Source organism: Vanderwaltozyma polyspora, genomic scaffold (assembly GCF_000150035.1).
Source record: "Vanderwaltozyma polyspora DSM 70294 KpolScaffold348 genomic scaffold, whole genome shotgun sequence".
NCBI lineage: Eukaryota > Fungi > Ascomycota > Saccharomycetes > Saccharomycetales > Saccharomycetaceae > Vanderwaltozyma > Vanderwaltozyma polyspora.
The window spans coordinates 17,707-29,356 of NW_001834573.1; the positions used below are offsets into that span (position 1 = coordinate 17,707).

The 11,650-nt window shown below is 36.2% G+C and overlaps 6 protein-coding genes across 6 annotated transcripts; 2 read left to right on the forward strand and 4 right to left on the reverse strand.

The window, feature by feature from the left end:
• Positions 1 to 90: 90 nt before the first annotated feature.
• On the reverse strand, positions 91 to 483 carry TVP18 (Tvp18p; the record flags this gene model as incomplete). Its single annotated transcript, XM_001642713.1, has 1 exon — positions 91 to 483. One exon carries the CDS (start codon positions 481 to 483, stop codon positions 91 to 93), a length of 393 nt encoding a protein of 130 aa, XP_001642763.1.
• A 1,060-nt stretch (positions 484 to 1,543) lies between these two features.
• Positions 1,544 to 2,449, forward strand: Kpol_348p10 (uncharacterized protein; the record flags this gene model as incomplete). Its single annotated transcript, XM_001642714.1, has 1 exon — positions 1,544 to 2,449. One exon carries the CDS (start codon positions 1,544 to 1,546, stop codon positions 2,447 to 2,449), a length of 906 nt encoding a protein of 301 aa, XP_001642764.1.
• Positions 2,450 to 2,748: 299 nt separating this feature from the next.
• On the forward strand, positions 2,749 to 3,918 carry IXR1 (DNA-binding transcription repressor IXR1; the record flags this gene model as incomplete). The annotated part of the gene is made up of 1 exon (XM_001642715.1): positions 2,749 to 3,918. One exon carries the CDS (start codon positions 2,749 to 2,751, stop codon positions 3,916 to 3,918), a length of 1,170 nt encoding a protein of 389 aa, XP_001642765.1.
• A 353-nt stretch (positions 3,919 to 4,271) lies between these two features.
• On the reverse strand, positions 4,272 to 4,925 carry IRC21 (Irc21p; the record flags this gene model as incomplete). The annotated part of the gene is made up of 1 exon (XM_001642716.1): positions 4,272 to 4,925. One exon carries the CDS (start codon positions 4,923 to 4,925, stop codon positions 4,272 to 4,274), a length of 654 nt encoding a protein of 217 aa, XP_001642766.1.
• Positions 4,926 to 6,043: 1,118 nt separating this feature from the next.
• Kpol_348p13 (formate/nitrite transporter family protein) lies at positions 6,044 to 7,774 on the reverse strand (the record flags this gene model as incomplete). The annotated part of the gene is made up of 1 exon (XM_001642717.1): positions 6,044 to 7,774. One exon carries the CDS (start codon positions 7,772 to 7,774, stop codon positions 6,044 to 6,046), a length of 1,731 nt encoding a protein of 576 aa, XP_001642767.1.
• Positions 7,775 to 8,290: 516 nt separating this feature from the next.
• On the reverse strand, positions 8,291 to 11,404 carry TTI1 (Tti1p; the record flags this gene model as incomplete). Its single annotated transcript, XM_001642718.1, has 1 exon — positions 8,291 to 11,404. One exon carries the CDS (start codon positions 11,402 to 11,404, stop codon positions 8,291 to 8,293), a length of 3,114 nt encoding a protein of 1,037 aa, XP_001642768.1.
• Positions 11,405 to 11,650: the final 246 nt, after the last annotated feature.

Here is an 11,650-nt window from a genome sequence, read left to right on the forward strand (position 1 = left end):
AGACTTGAATTGATGGCGGTTCAACCAAGAGTTATGAATGGATATCGATGGGATGTGCTTGGAAGGAAGCCGGGGGAGGGGGGGGGGTTCTTATAGCATTTCTCTTACGACAGCGTCGTGAGGGAAGTCGTCATCCGTTGGATTTTTAATTACATTTGTAGTATGTTGGAATTCTTGATTTTTGAAGTAAGCAATTGCGTAAAAGATGGCGGATATAGTCAAACATATGGCGACCACGATCAGACTTGTGACCATGAGTGCGAGGGAGCACCATTGGACGATGGCCATTAGGGTGTAGAAGATGCATCTGTAGCCGTTAGTTTCGAAGTTTTTAATGAAATTGATGAAGTTCTCACTTAGGGGACATATTTTGAGTAGGAAAGGGACCTCTACGAAGAGTATGATTAGACTCTGGACGATAGCTACTATTCCGAAGGCGATGACAGCGTTGACATGGAACAGGTTAGCGATACCTAGGGCCATGCATACTATGATGTTGATGTAGCCAAAGTACTGGGCGTATACGCTGTGTAGGAATGGAGGAGGGGGAGGGGATATGTTAGTAGGGGAAAGGGAATGGAGATGGGGAAGGGAGGGATACGTACCTGAAGTTGAATGATTTTAGATCTTTGACGAAGCCTGCGAAGTTGACGAATTGCTTAATAGATAGAGCCATTGTGTGTGGGTATGGTTGTATATGTGAGGCTAGAGTAAGATGATTAAGGGCGAGCGATGAATGGGGCTCTTATATATATATATATATATGTGTGTGTGTGTGTGTGTACATATATATATATAAGTATGTATGGGATAGAGAGAGAGAGAGTTGTAGATTTGTCCACGAGATCGAAGAACCGAGCCGAACCGAACAAGTTTGCATTGGAGAAGCCGTGGCAAGCGACCTCTAGCGGGCAGCCAAACGAGCTTGCGCCTTGTCGCTCGCCCAAGAGCAGAGCAGAGCAGCAAAGCGAGAGTTTGTATGTATTAATGGTATAAGTTCAAGTAGATCATGGCACACGTGAGGGGAGAGAGTGCTATAGCAGGACAAGTTGGCAGACCCAAAGTCATAGTGGTAGAACACAGCACAGCGTAGCATAGCATAAGCAAATACAAGAGAACAACAGATATATTCTATATCTAATTTGTGTAGGTAAGACACATTTGACATTACATTACATTGCATTTACGGGTAATAGCAAAAGAGAACCAAGCCAAGCCTAAGCAAAGCACAGCACAGCACAGCACAGCAAAGCACAGCAAAGCAAACCACTCACTTTCTGACTTGACTTGACTTCAGCCAGACTTGGGCTGGCCCCTCATATGAGCCCTCATTTGCGGTGGTTTGTCTCACCGTGTTCCGTAAGCCGCGACAACAGTCACTCAGAAAACACAACTACACATTAAGACAACGACAACCACACAGCTAACACAAACAAACAAAACACAAAAAATAGTCCAAATTCCAAATTCCCAAAATTTTCCCAAAAACCAACTCCCGAAAAATTTCATCCAACAAACAAAACCAAACACAATCAAAATTCTCATGCTTCACTTTTACTCTTCACTTTATTGTCCAATACACTTCTCTCGACAAATCGTCCTCCACCCGTCGTCGTCGTCGTCGTCGTCCATCACTCGAACGCAATGGGGGGCTCCCACACTCGCGTCCACAGCTCACACCAAAATCCGGCCCGACTACCGCATTGCGACAAAACACAAACACAAACACAAACACAAACCCGAACGTATTGCCATTGCCATTGGATCACGACAAACCACAACGACGCCAAACCAAACTGTTCTCTCTCTTTCGCTCTTTCGCTCTCTCTTACTCTGCCCACTTCACTTCAGTGCGTTGCGTTTTCGTCTCTCGCGTGTCTCTCTTGCCCCCCTCATCGCTGTCCCGTGCTGTGCTGACGGCTTCGCTTCTGTTCTGTCACCTTCACCTTCACCTTCTCGTTGTCGCCGTTGTCGTCGTCGTCCACACTCCAGCAACGGGAACGTACCTTTCGTGTCTGTCTCCCATCCTTCTCCTTCTCTCTCTGCCTCTGCCTCTGCCTCTGCTTCTGCCTCTGCTTCTGCTTCTCCCTCGCACCTCTCTTTCGTGTTCTCTTCCAACGTGAACAACAACAACAACAACAACAACAAACAACATCGACGACATCAACACCGTCAACAACAAAACTGTCTACCAAATAAACAAACTTCTTCTCATATATATATGTGTACTTCATATTGCATACCTCTTGTGTCTACTTGTTCTCTCTTCTTGTCTCTTTCTTCTCTCCCATCTCTCGCCTCTCTCTCTCTTATTTCCTGTTTCCTGTTTTTCTTCACTTCACTTCACTTCCCTTTCCCTTTCCCTCTCTCTTCTCTTCCTATTCTTTCTCTCTCTCTTCTCTTCCCTTTCTTCACCTTAGTTTTACTACTATCACAACTCTGCAATTAGATACCAAGCTCATCTCATCTCATCTCATCTCATCTCACTTCTGTTTTGTTTTGTTTTGTTTATCATACTAGTGAAGAGTTTACCATTATTATTACTACAAATAATATATATATATAAATCAACTGAATACATCCACAGTCTCATTTTCATACATAGAATCTTTCTGTCGATATATCCATCCCATATACACATCCCTGCATTATCATATCCTTAATTTCTCTTTTTTTTTTTTCTGTCTGTCTTCTATTTTAATTTTAAAATAACACAAGAGATAAAAAGAAAAAATTACAATCAAAACCATGCAAAACGTATTCTACCCACAAGGCCAACAAGGTCAACAACCACAGATTCACCAATTCCACCAATACCAACAAGCTGGCCAACAACCAGGTCAACAACAAGGTCAAGGTCAAAGCCAAAGTCAAAACCAACAAAACCAACAGTCCGCCGTAGCATCGGGCGCTTCCCAAACTTCAGGTGCCGCTCAATCTAGCTCAAGCAACGCTCAGAGCCAACCTCATTTGAACCAAGATTTCGCCTACCCAGGCCAAAACCAACAGATCAACCAACAACAACTATCAGAATTGATGTACAACTCTTTCCTAAACCATTTGGCTCAAAAGCAAATGCCAAACCAATCCGGTAGTCCCTCCCAACAACAACAACAACAGCAACAACAACAGCAAAACTACTTGCAACAACAACAGCACTTGCAACAACAACAGCATTTGCAACAACAACAACAAAAAAATATGTTTGCCTCCTCCTCTTTGAACGCCCAACAACAAAACTTGATGGACACCATCCATTCCCAAATGAACTTGCAACAACAACACGTCCCTCAACAACACCACCACCAACTAGCCGCTCAACAACAACACCTGCAACAAGTCGTCCCACAACAATCCCAACGTCAAGGTCACGGCCACTCAGGTAAAGGTAAAAACGCAAACCCAACCAAAAAACTATCCTCTACTCAAACAAGAATAGAAAAAAGAAAACAGTTGAAGAAACAAGGTCCAAAGAGACCTTCCTCAGCTTACTTCTTGTTCTCCATGTCCATCAGAAACGAATTACTACAAGAACATCCTCACGCAAAAGTACCTGAATTGTCAAAGTTGGCTTCCATCAGATGGAAGGAACTAACCGACGACCAAAAGAAACCTTATTACGATGAATTCAGAAGTAACTGGGAAAAATACAGAGTACTAAGAGATGAATACGAAAAAACTTTACCTCCAAAGAGACCTTCCGGTCCTTTCATTCAATTCACTCAAGATATTCGTCCATTGGTAGTAAAGGAAAACCCAGATAAAAACTTAATAGAGATCACTAAGATTATCGGTGAAAAATGGCGTCAATTGGATCCAATCAAGAAGGCTGAATACACTGAAAATTATAGAATCAGATTAAAGGAATGGGAAAGTTGTTATCCTGACGAAAATGAAGAAGAATTAAAGAAAAAATAAACTTTATTATAATATACCAAGATAATTTATTCCTGAAACTTTAATTCATCATTTTGTTTTTACCTTTACAATTTTAAAAAAAACCTTTTTTTACCATTATTATTATTATATTAAATATATTTTATTTTTGAAGTTATCTTAAAAATTTAAGGAAAGAATGTTGTAACTTTCCATGTATTATTTTTATGTATATTTGTTTGTATAATTTAGTTCTAATCAATAATATAAATTATAACTATTGATCCTGTTTTACAATCTATCTATATGAAGAATATATATATTATATGTGGAAGTGGGAGTGGGAGTGAAAGTGGATGTGTATATTGTTGTTCTTGCTTGAAGATTGCCATCCCTCATATTAAATTACCTACAAAACATGTTTCTAGTAATCTCTCAACGTTAACCCATCTGTGGTATTGGTCAAATGCCTTTGTACAGTCTCTACCACTACATTGATTTATCAATATCTTGTCTCCTCCTGGATGAAACTTAAAATAGTTACTAATACTGTAAACTTTACCTCTAATGATACACCAACAATCATCTATATCCTTATGTTTGGCCACCATCTTCTTGGTAATCATCAAAGGTGGCATTAGTTTAAAGGTTGGAACACCTTCACTTAACTGTCTAAGACTATTTCCATGATTAATCATAAATAGTTCATCATTTGGATCACTTAAATGTTTTGAAAGACCACTGACCATCTCACCTTTAACTCCTGAAGATTCACATAAATCATTCCAGTCTAAGGCACTATGACCAGGTTCAAGAGAAACCTTGTTACGATATCCACCAGCACCAATAGTGCTGCAACCTGCCTGAACTGGTGTATCATTAACTTTTAGCATGCTTCTTGTAATAGGCTCTGAAATCCCTCTACTTTGAGGTACTTTAAACCCTGATGCTAATGGATAACTACCTCTCAACCTATCACCAGAGGAACTCATTATTTGCTCTACCTTTATATAATCTTGATATCTATCCTTCCCCCTCTCTATGCTCATATATATTCCTCTATGTTGATATATGATAGAATCCAACTATTTGAATTTACTGTTGAAGTAATAACTAAGTTTTAACCTACAATATAAGATTTCTAACCGTTAAAAGATGGTGGATAGATGGTTCCTATAATTTCTCTCTGCTATATCCCACTATTTCCCACCATATACTATATGCCCAAACAAGACTACGTTACACTAAAGTCCACTCAAGAGGGTTCTAGTTAAACTATGCTATATATGTCCTACTCTAACCTCAATAACCTACAGCTTGATAGTCATGGGAGACAGAGAAACATACCTCTTACTTTCTACCTACTCTCCATCCAAATAAGTAACACATAAGCTATACTATACAAGATAAACACAAGATATATCTTGCGTAGAGCACACATTAACTCAAGAACCCTTGTGAAGCTTCCATCCTCCTACCCCCCCAAATCAATAATTACTAAAAGAACCATTATATAAGTAAACTACATAAACTCATAACTGTTTAAACTTCAAGAAACTGCTCACCACTAGCTAACACAGCTTAGAGCAAGCCCATTACACATTACATTGACAACTTCCCATACCCAAAGCTCTTGCAAATTTTTTTATCCACTATTAGAAAAACCTTCTAGAGTGCAATAACGTAATACCACCTACCTATACCATCACCACTACCATCACCATTTCTATAAACTACAACAAAATCCTCACCATCACCAAGCTTAGAAATTCTATGCAGAATTAAGCCCAACTACGTCAAAATAAACAAATATCATCAACAAAAACCTTAAAGGAATACTGCAAAATACAATGCAAATGCTTCGTGATTATCTATGAAACTGTAAAAGGTTGTCGAAAACCTTCCTGATTTTAATTGTAGTTAGAGTTCGAGTTCGAGTTCGAATTTCGAACTACTGAAACTATTTCGAAAAGAAGAGCAAGAGGAAGAGGAAACAAAAGAAGAGGAAGAAGTATGCATATATTTTGGGAATTACTACGGTTGATATTTTAATTCAATTACTTACTACAATACATACTTGTTATAATTAAGAAATTACCGTTGTAAGCTGGTCGATGGATTGATTAATTGATCAATTCATGGGATATGAATTTGCTTATTGAAAAAACTAGTGGTTAGCTTTACTGAATTGTCTTGATATCGTATTCATAGGGTTCATCTTCTGTTTTGAAGCTTTTGGTTTCCTAATTGATTTGATATTTGCTTCTTTAAGATATGGAAGGTCTTGATTTGTAGTTGGTAGTCGAGAATTTGAAGTTTCTCTATCATGATTACTATTAGTATTGCTGCTGGTGGTAGCTGCACTAATTATGCTTAATGCTCTTTTAAGTCTTGCACCAGGTCTCTTATTAAGAACATCATATTGGTTAATGCTATTATTACTATTGTTGTAATATTCTTGGTACTGTTGTTGTTGTTGTACTTGCTCCTTTTCTTGTTCTTTATCATTAGACCAAGTATTTGATGGGAGTAATGAGTTTATTCGATTATTTGATACATGCTTGTTTAAAATATTAGCGGATGATGTTGTTGATGATGATGCTATTAGCGTATTAGGTTGTGGTGCCGGTCGATACGTTGAATTCTGAATGGTTTTCTCTCTGGTTAATGGTTCACCCATCCCAAACACTGGGAATACCCCTGGTGGTGATCTTGATAATGTTGAACTATAATTAGCACCTGCTCTTGACGAATTCTGTGTCATTTGAGTCCTGGTTTGCCGTAGCTCATTAGTGTCATCGTTGGTGATACTATTTGCAACTCCTGTGGTATATGCTTGTACTGAATTGATTAATGACACATCATCTGTAGTAGTTCTACTAATGCTATCAGAAAATGAACTTGTTGATATATGTGTTACCTCATCACCGTTATTATTACTATCATTTTGATAAGATTTTATATTTAAAGAGCCTGATATATCGGGATGAACTTTGTTTGGAACTTTGTTTGGAACTCTAACTATTCTTGAATCGGTATTTAATTCCGGTTGAACATCTCTTGTATCGTAATTTGGTAAATCAAGTTCTTTGACATCCCTTTCAACTACAATTAAATGCAAGTAAAATGGTACTACTATCCCAAACACTGACCCTCCAATTATGTTCCCAACTGATGCTGGAATTAATAATTTCCAAATATATTCTCCTACTGAAACATTTCCACCATTGAACATTCCTATATATGCAATTGCCATATCACCTATGACATGTGTGAACCCAATGGTGGTAAATGTAAAAATAGGTAATATCAACACTATCAGTCTGACATGAATTGGTCTTGCCATAAGTTGTAAGTATATTCCTAAACTCACAAGGAAATTTCCTCCTATACCTTTCAAGAAAGTTTCAATGAATGAAAATGATGCCTTCTCTTCTATAAGTGTCTTGGAGGTTTCTTTCCACAATTTAGTCTTACCAATACCTGAGAGATAGCCAAAAAGATAGGAAATCAATAGCGATGATGCTATATTACCTATCCAACTGACAAACCAAGATATTAAAAGATCAAATATCGTAACTGCCCTACGACAAAGGGCCACTGAAAAGAAAAGTATATTGGAATTAAATAGATCTGCACCTGTAATTACAACAAAATATAGTGCAATCCCATACGTTACCCCAGATATTGCATTTAAAATACCTGGGTTATTACTAAATAAATTTGGATTATCGCTATGTACTGCTAGATTTAATAGACCACCACAAGTGAAAAATGTTCCACCTAGAAAAGAATTTATTATCAATGTATCTATATGCAATCTCGACTTCTTCATCGCAGTGGCTACAACAGCTAGTGCTGCATCATGGGGAGATATGTAATCATTTACACCAACCATCTCTTGTCATTTATTATGAATTTAATATATGTAGTTAAATTTACAAATGTCAATTCTTTAAAATTTAAAATAGACAACATATAAAAAAAATATCTCCACTAAGTTCTATCAATTCAATAGCGATAATCGATTAAAGATCCTTTAAGCTCATCAAGAATACAATAAATCTATGAAATCAATACTCATCTCTTTTTAATACTCGACCTGATTTATCCATCGAATTATACCTTTCGATATCAGAGCTTTCGGAGGTTTCTTCGATAGAAATAAAATTCCGCATAATTAACAGGAAAATGTTTATATAACTGTATGGAACTAGGAATTGTTACTAGGCGAAGGTGACAGTAAATAGATGAGAAATATTATTCTATGTATTAATCTCAGATATTTCAAAGTTCTCTGTCGTCTATAATCTAATGACAATAACTGAAAAAGGAATATATAGTGATATATATGAATAAATATTAATTTTGTAAAACTAAGAAACATACGAAAGAAGGAGAACATCTCTAGTTATTAATGCATGATATCCCAAATGACGTCTCCTAGATATATTGATTTTGATGCAATTGTATCGGTTGGGAGGACTTGTATACAACAATACATCATTTCTTTTACAACTGTTTCTGATAATAATAATTCAGAGACTGCAATTCCTTCAAGAAGCATAGAGCTCAATGAAATTAGAGCATCTTTAGTTATAGGTGCAAACTTTTGATGAAAAATTAAGTCAACACTAGTTTGACTTGTGTTGGTATTGTTTAAATGCACTTCCTTTAATATATGAGATCTTTTCTGTAATTCTTGCCACATGTCAACAAACCTTTTGGTTACAAAATCTTTTGAATGTTTTATAATCATTTGCACACATTCGCATGCTGGCTTTACTATTGAAAAATCAGAATCCATAATGCATTCTGCAATCGAACCCCATATTTGTGCAATCGGTGGTAATAAAGAATCCTTCTGTGTCGCTAAAAGGGGTAACATCATTTTCACAACTTTTAATATTTGAACTTTAAGTGGTTTCGATGGATGCATCAGTAGTCTATCACTGTAGTTTATGATTTTTAATAATATTCTATATGATTCCTTAGGGATTGGAGATTCCCATTTATTTTCCATCTGTTCTTTTCCACCAAATTGAGATTCCATGTCAAAGTCCGAGTCTTCTTCAATTTCCTCTTCATCGTCACTGTCAATTTCTTTTAACTTTTGATCAAAGTAATCCTGAAAGTTATTAGGCTCCCCAATTTCCACTTCAATTGTTTCTGCTAACTTGGCGTCTTTCATTGTATGACTATCTAATAATGAAACTAATTGAGTCCAATTTTGAATACCCCACGGTGCAAAACCACATGTGTTGATAGAAACATCTTCATGTATTTTAGAATTGTCGGACTCATTCAAAAACGTTTTCTTCATTTCAATAATAATTATTTCGAAAAATTGAAAGAATTGCAAACAAAGTTCGGAATAACCATGGTAGTAATCCAACAAACGAAACACCGTTTCTATCACATCTTTGAATTTGTCTATAACTTCATATCCAGATAGTTTACATATAACCATAAGGACCTTACTGGCACGCTCTGTCATACCAGAATTAAGTCTATTCGAAATAGATTCCACAAGATAGTCAACATTATTCATCAATAAATTTTGAATGGACCCGGAGTAAAGATTCTTTGCAATAGACATGGCACAAACTTGAGCCCTATTTCTTATAATAGGCGAAGAAGATGCCAGCGAGTCAACTATAATGTAAATATAATCAATCAATTCGGATTCAAATTCTTTGTTCATTACTTCACTAACTTGCATAATAGAATCTAGAACGATAGCATAAGCTTGTTCCGAATTTTTTGACATTTGAGAACCCTCTGTCAGGAAAACTATCTCTTGATATAGTTCATTTCCATATTCTAATATACTGTAGCAGGAATCTGGTACTACTTCTGATTCACAATTTCCGAAGTCCAGGAGCTCATCATCTGTTGAAGTTACTGTTAACAATTTAGATCCTACTAAAATTCGGGTAGATACCCATAAAGACAATAGTTTCTGCTGAATATTTGACTTTAAGTCGCCCGTCAATAAACTATTTATTGTTTCATCTAGAATCTCGTTATTATCTATAGTGCTTCCGATTGATTTAATTAACTGTGACAATGATGATTCTGTATCGTTAGGTAAGTATGGCAACAAAAACTCCTGATTAGCATCACTTTCTTGTAGAACTGTTTTAATGATAACATTACTGGTTTGTTCAATTACCTTACTCTTTTCATATTTTTGTATGCTTTGTTCCGAAAAGGTAGATAAACTGTCCAAAATTGAAGTGGTTGCCAATGAGAGCATGGATTTGTCAGGCTCCATTTGCCATAGAATTTTAAAAGCAAACGATAATGAATCAAGATCGATGGTATCATCAAAATGTAGTGCATTTCCAATTTTAACAAATTTGGATTCTATAATTTCCCTTAAGCTCCCGCAAATGTTTGGTAATTGTAAAAGATATGAAGACTTTAAACTTACTAAAATATTCAAAAAATCATCGGAACAATTTGATAGAGAAATTGAGCAGTTCGATAATGCAATATATGCCATTTTTTCTAGTTCCATATTTATAGAGGCATTCTGTCTTTTAATATTTTTTTCAGTAAAACTATTTAGTGCTCTTTTAATTTGAGCGGAGGTAGCTTTCAGCCAAGCTATATCTCTGTGTTTCTTTGAGCTTTCAGATAAATAACCATCCATTTTAATTAGCCTCAAATCATTGCTCAATTTCAAATCATCATCCAGAGTTTCTGGTAATAACTGTAAAACATTTTTATTTGATTCTGATACATTTAAATCGACGTCATCGTAAACTGTTCGCAGCAGTAATGTAAATATATGTAAAGTGGAAGAAACAACTTTATATTGTATATTCAGACCAGGCAGAGATAATATCTTGGCAAATGCAGATATATTACCGGGCAAAACAAAGGAAAGAAGTTCACCGTTGGAAGCCAATTTTTTATATAATATCTCCAAACCTTCCAAAGTACACAATTGAAGTTTAATATCATAGGGAACAGAACCTAGTAAATCCAATAATATTGTAATGCAGTGCCCTAAACTTGGTAGCAGCTTTGCACCACCAGATGTGAAGAATTCTTGTTTATAGGATTGCTGGCTTACCGATGTGAAGAATTGTTTCAGCAATTGTGCACTAACTAGCTTATAATAAACAGACATACCCTTCAATTTCTCATTATCTTTATCTGGACTTATAAGATACGTGAGTAACGGGAAAAGTTGCGTAGCCAATTCTTGGTTCAAGGTCCCGCTATGGTGCCAACATAGCCTTAGCAAATGTCCTATGATTTGTAATACTAATTCAGTTTGTGGAGTTCCCAACCGTTCTTGTTTCAGCAAGCTACCTATAGGGACAAAAACATAATCAGCAAAATTTAAAGACAATGAATCAGTTTGGAATCCTGACAATTTTTGTTCAATACTTTTTAAGGCATCTTTAAGTTGTGATGATTCTGAATCGAAGATATTCCTCTCTTGGAAGGCCAACTTAGATAATTCAACACATAAAGGTCTTATCTCTTGGAATGCTTCAGAATCTGCAACCATATCTTACAGATAACTGTCAATATCCTAACTGTATCCTTACTTCCTGAAACCAAACTCATCGAGTACATTTTTAAAATGCTTTACAATATAGCCTTATAAATCAAAGTGTAAGATGTTGAAGATTTATGATATTTAGAGAAAAATTCGCATCGCTAGCAAAAGTTTATAATTTTAATACTATGGAAACAGTGAAACTAAAGAACTCGATGCGATCAGGCCATACCCAGATGATTTAATATCATACAA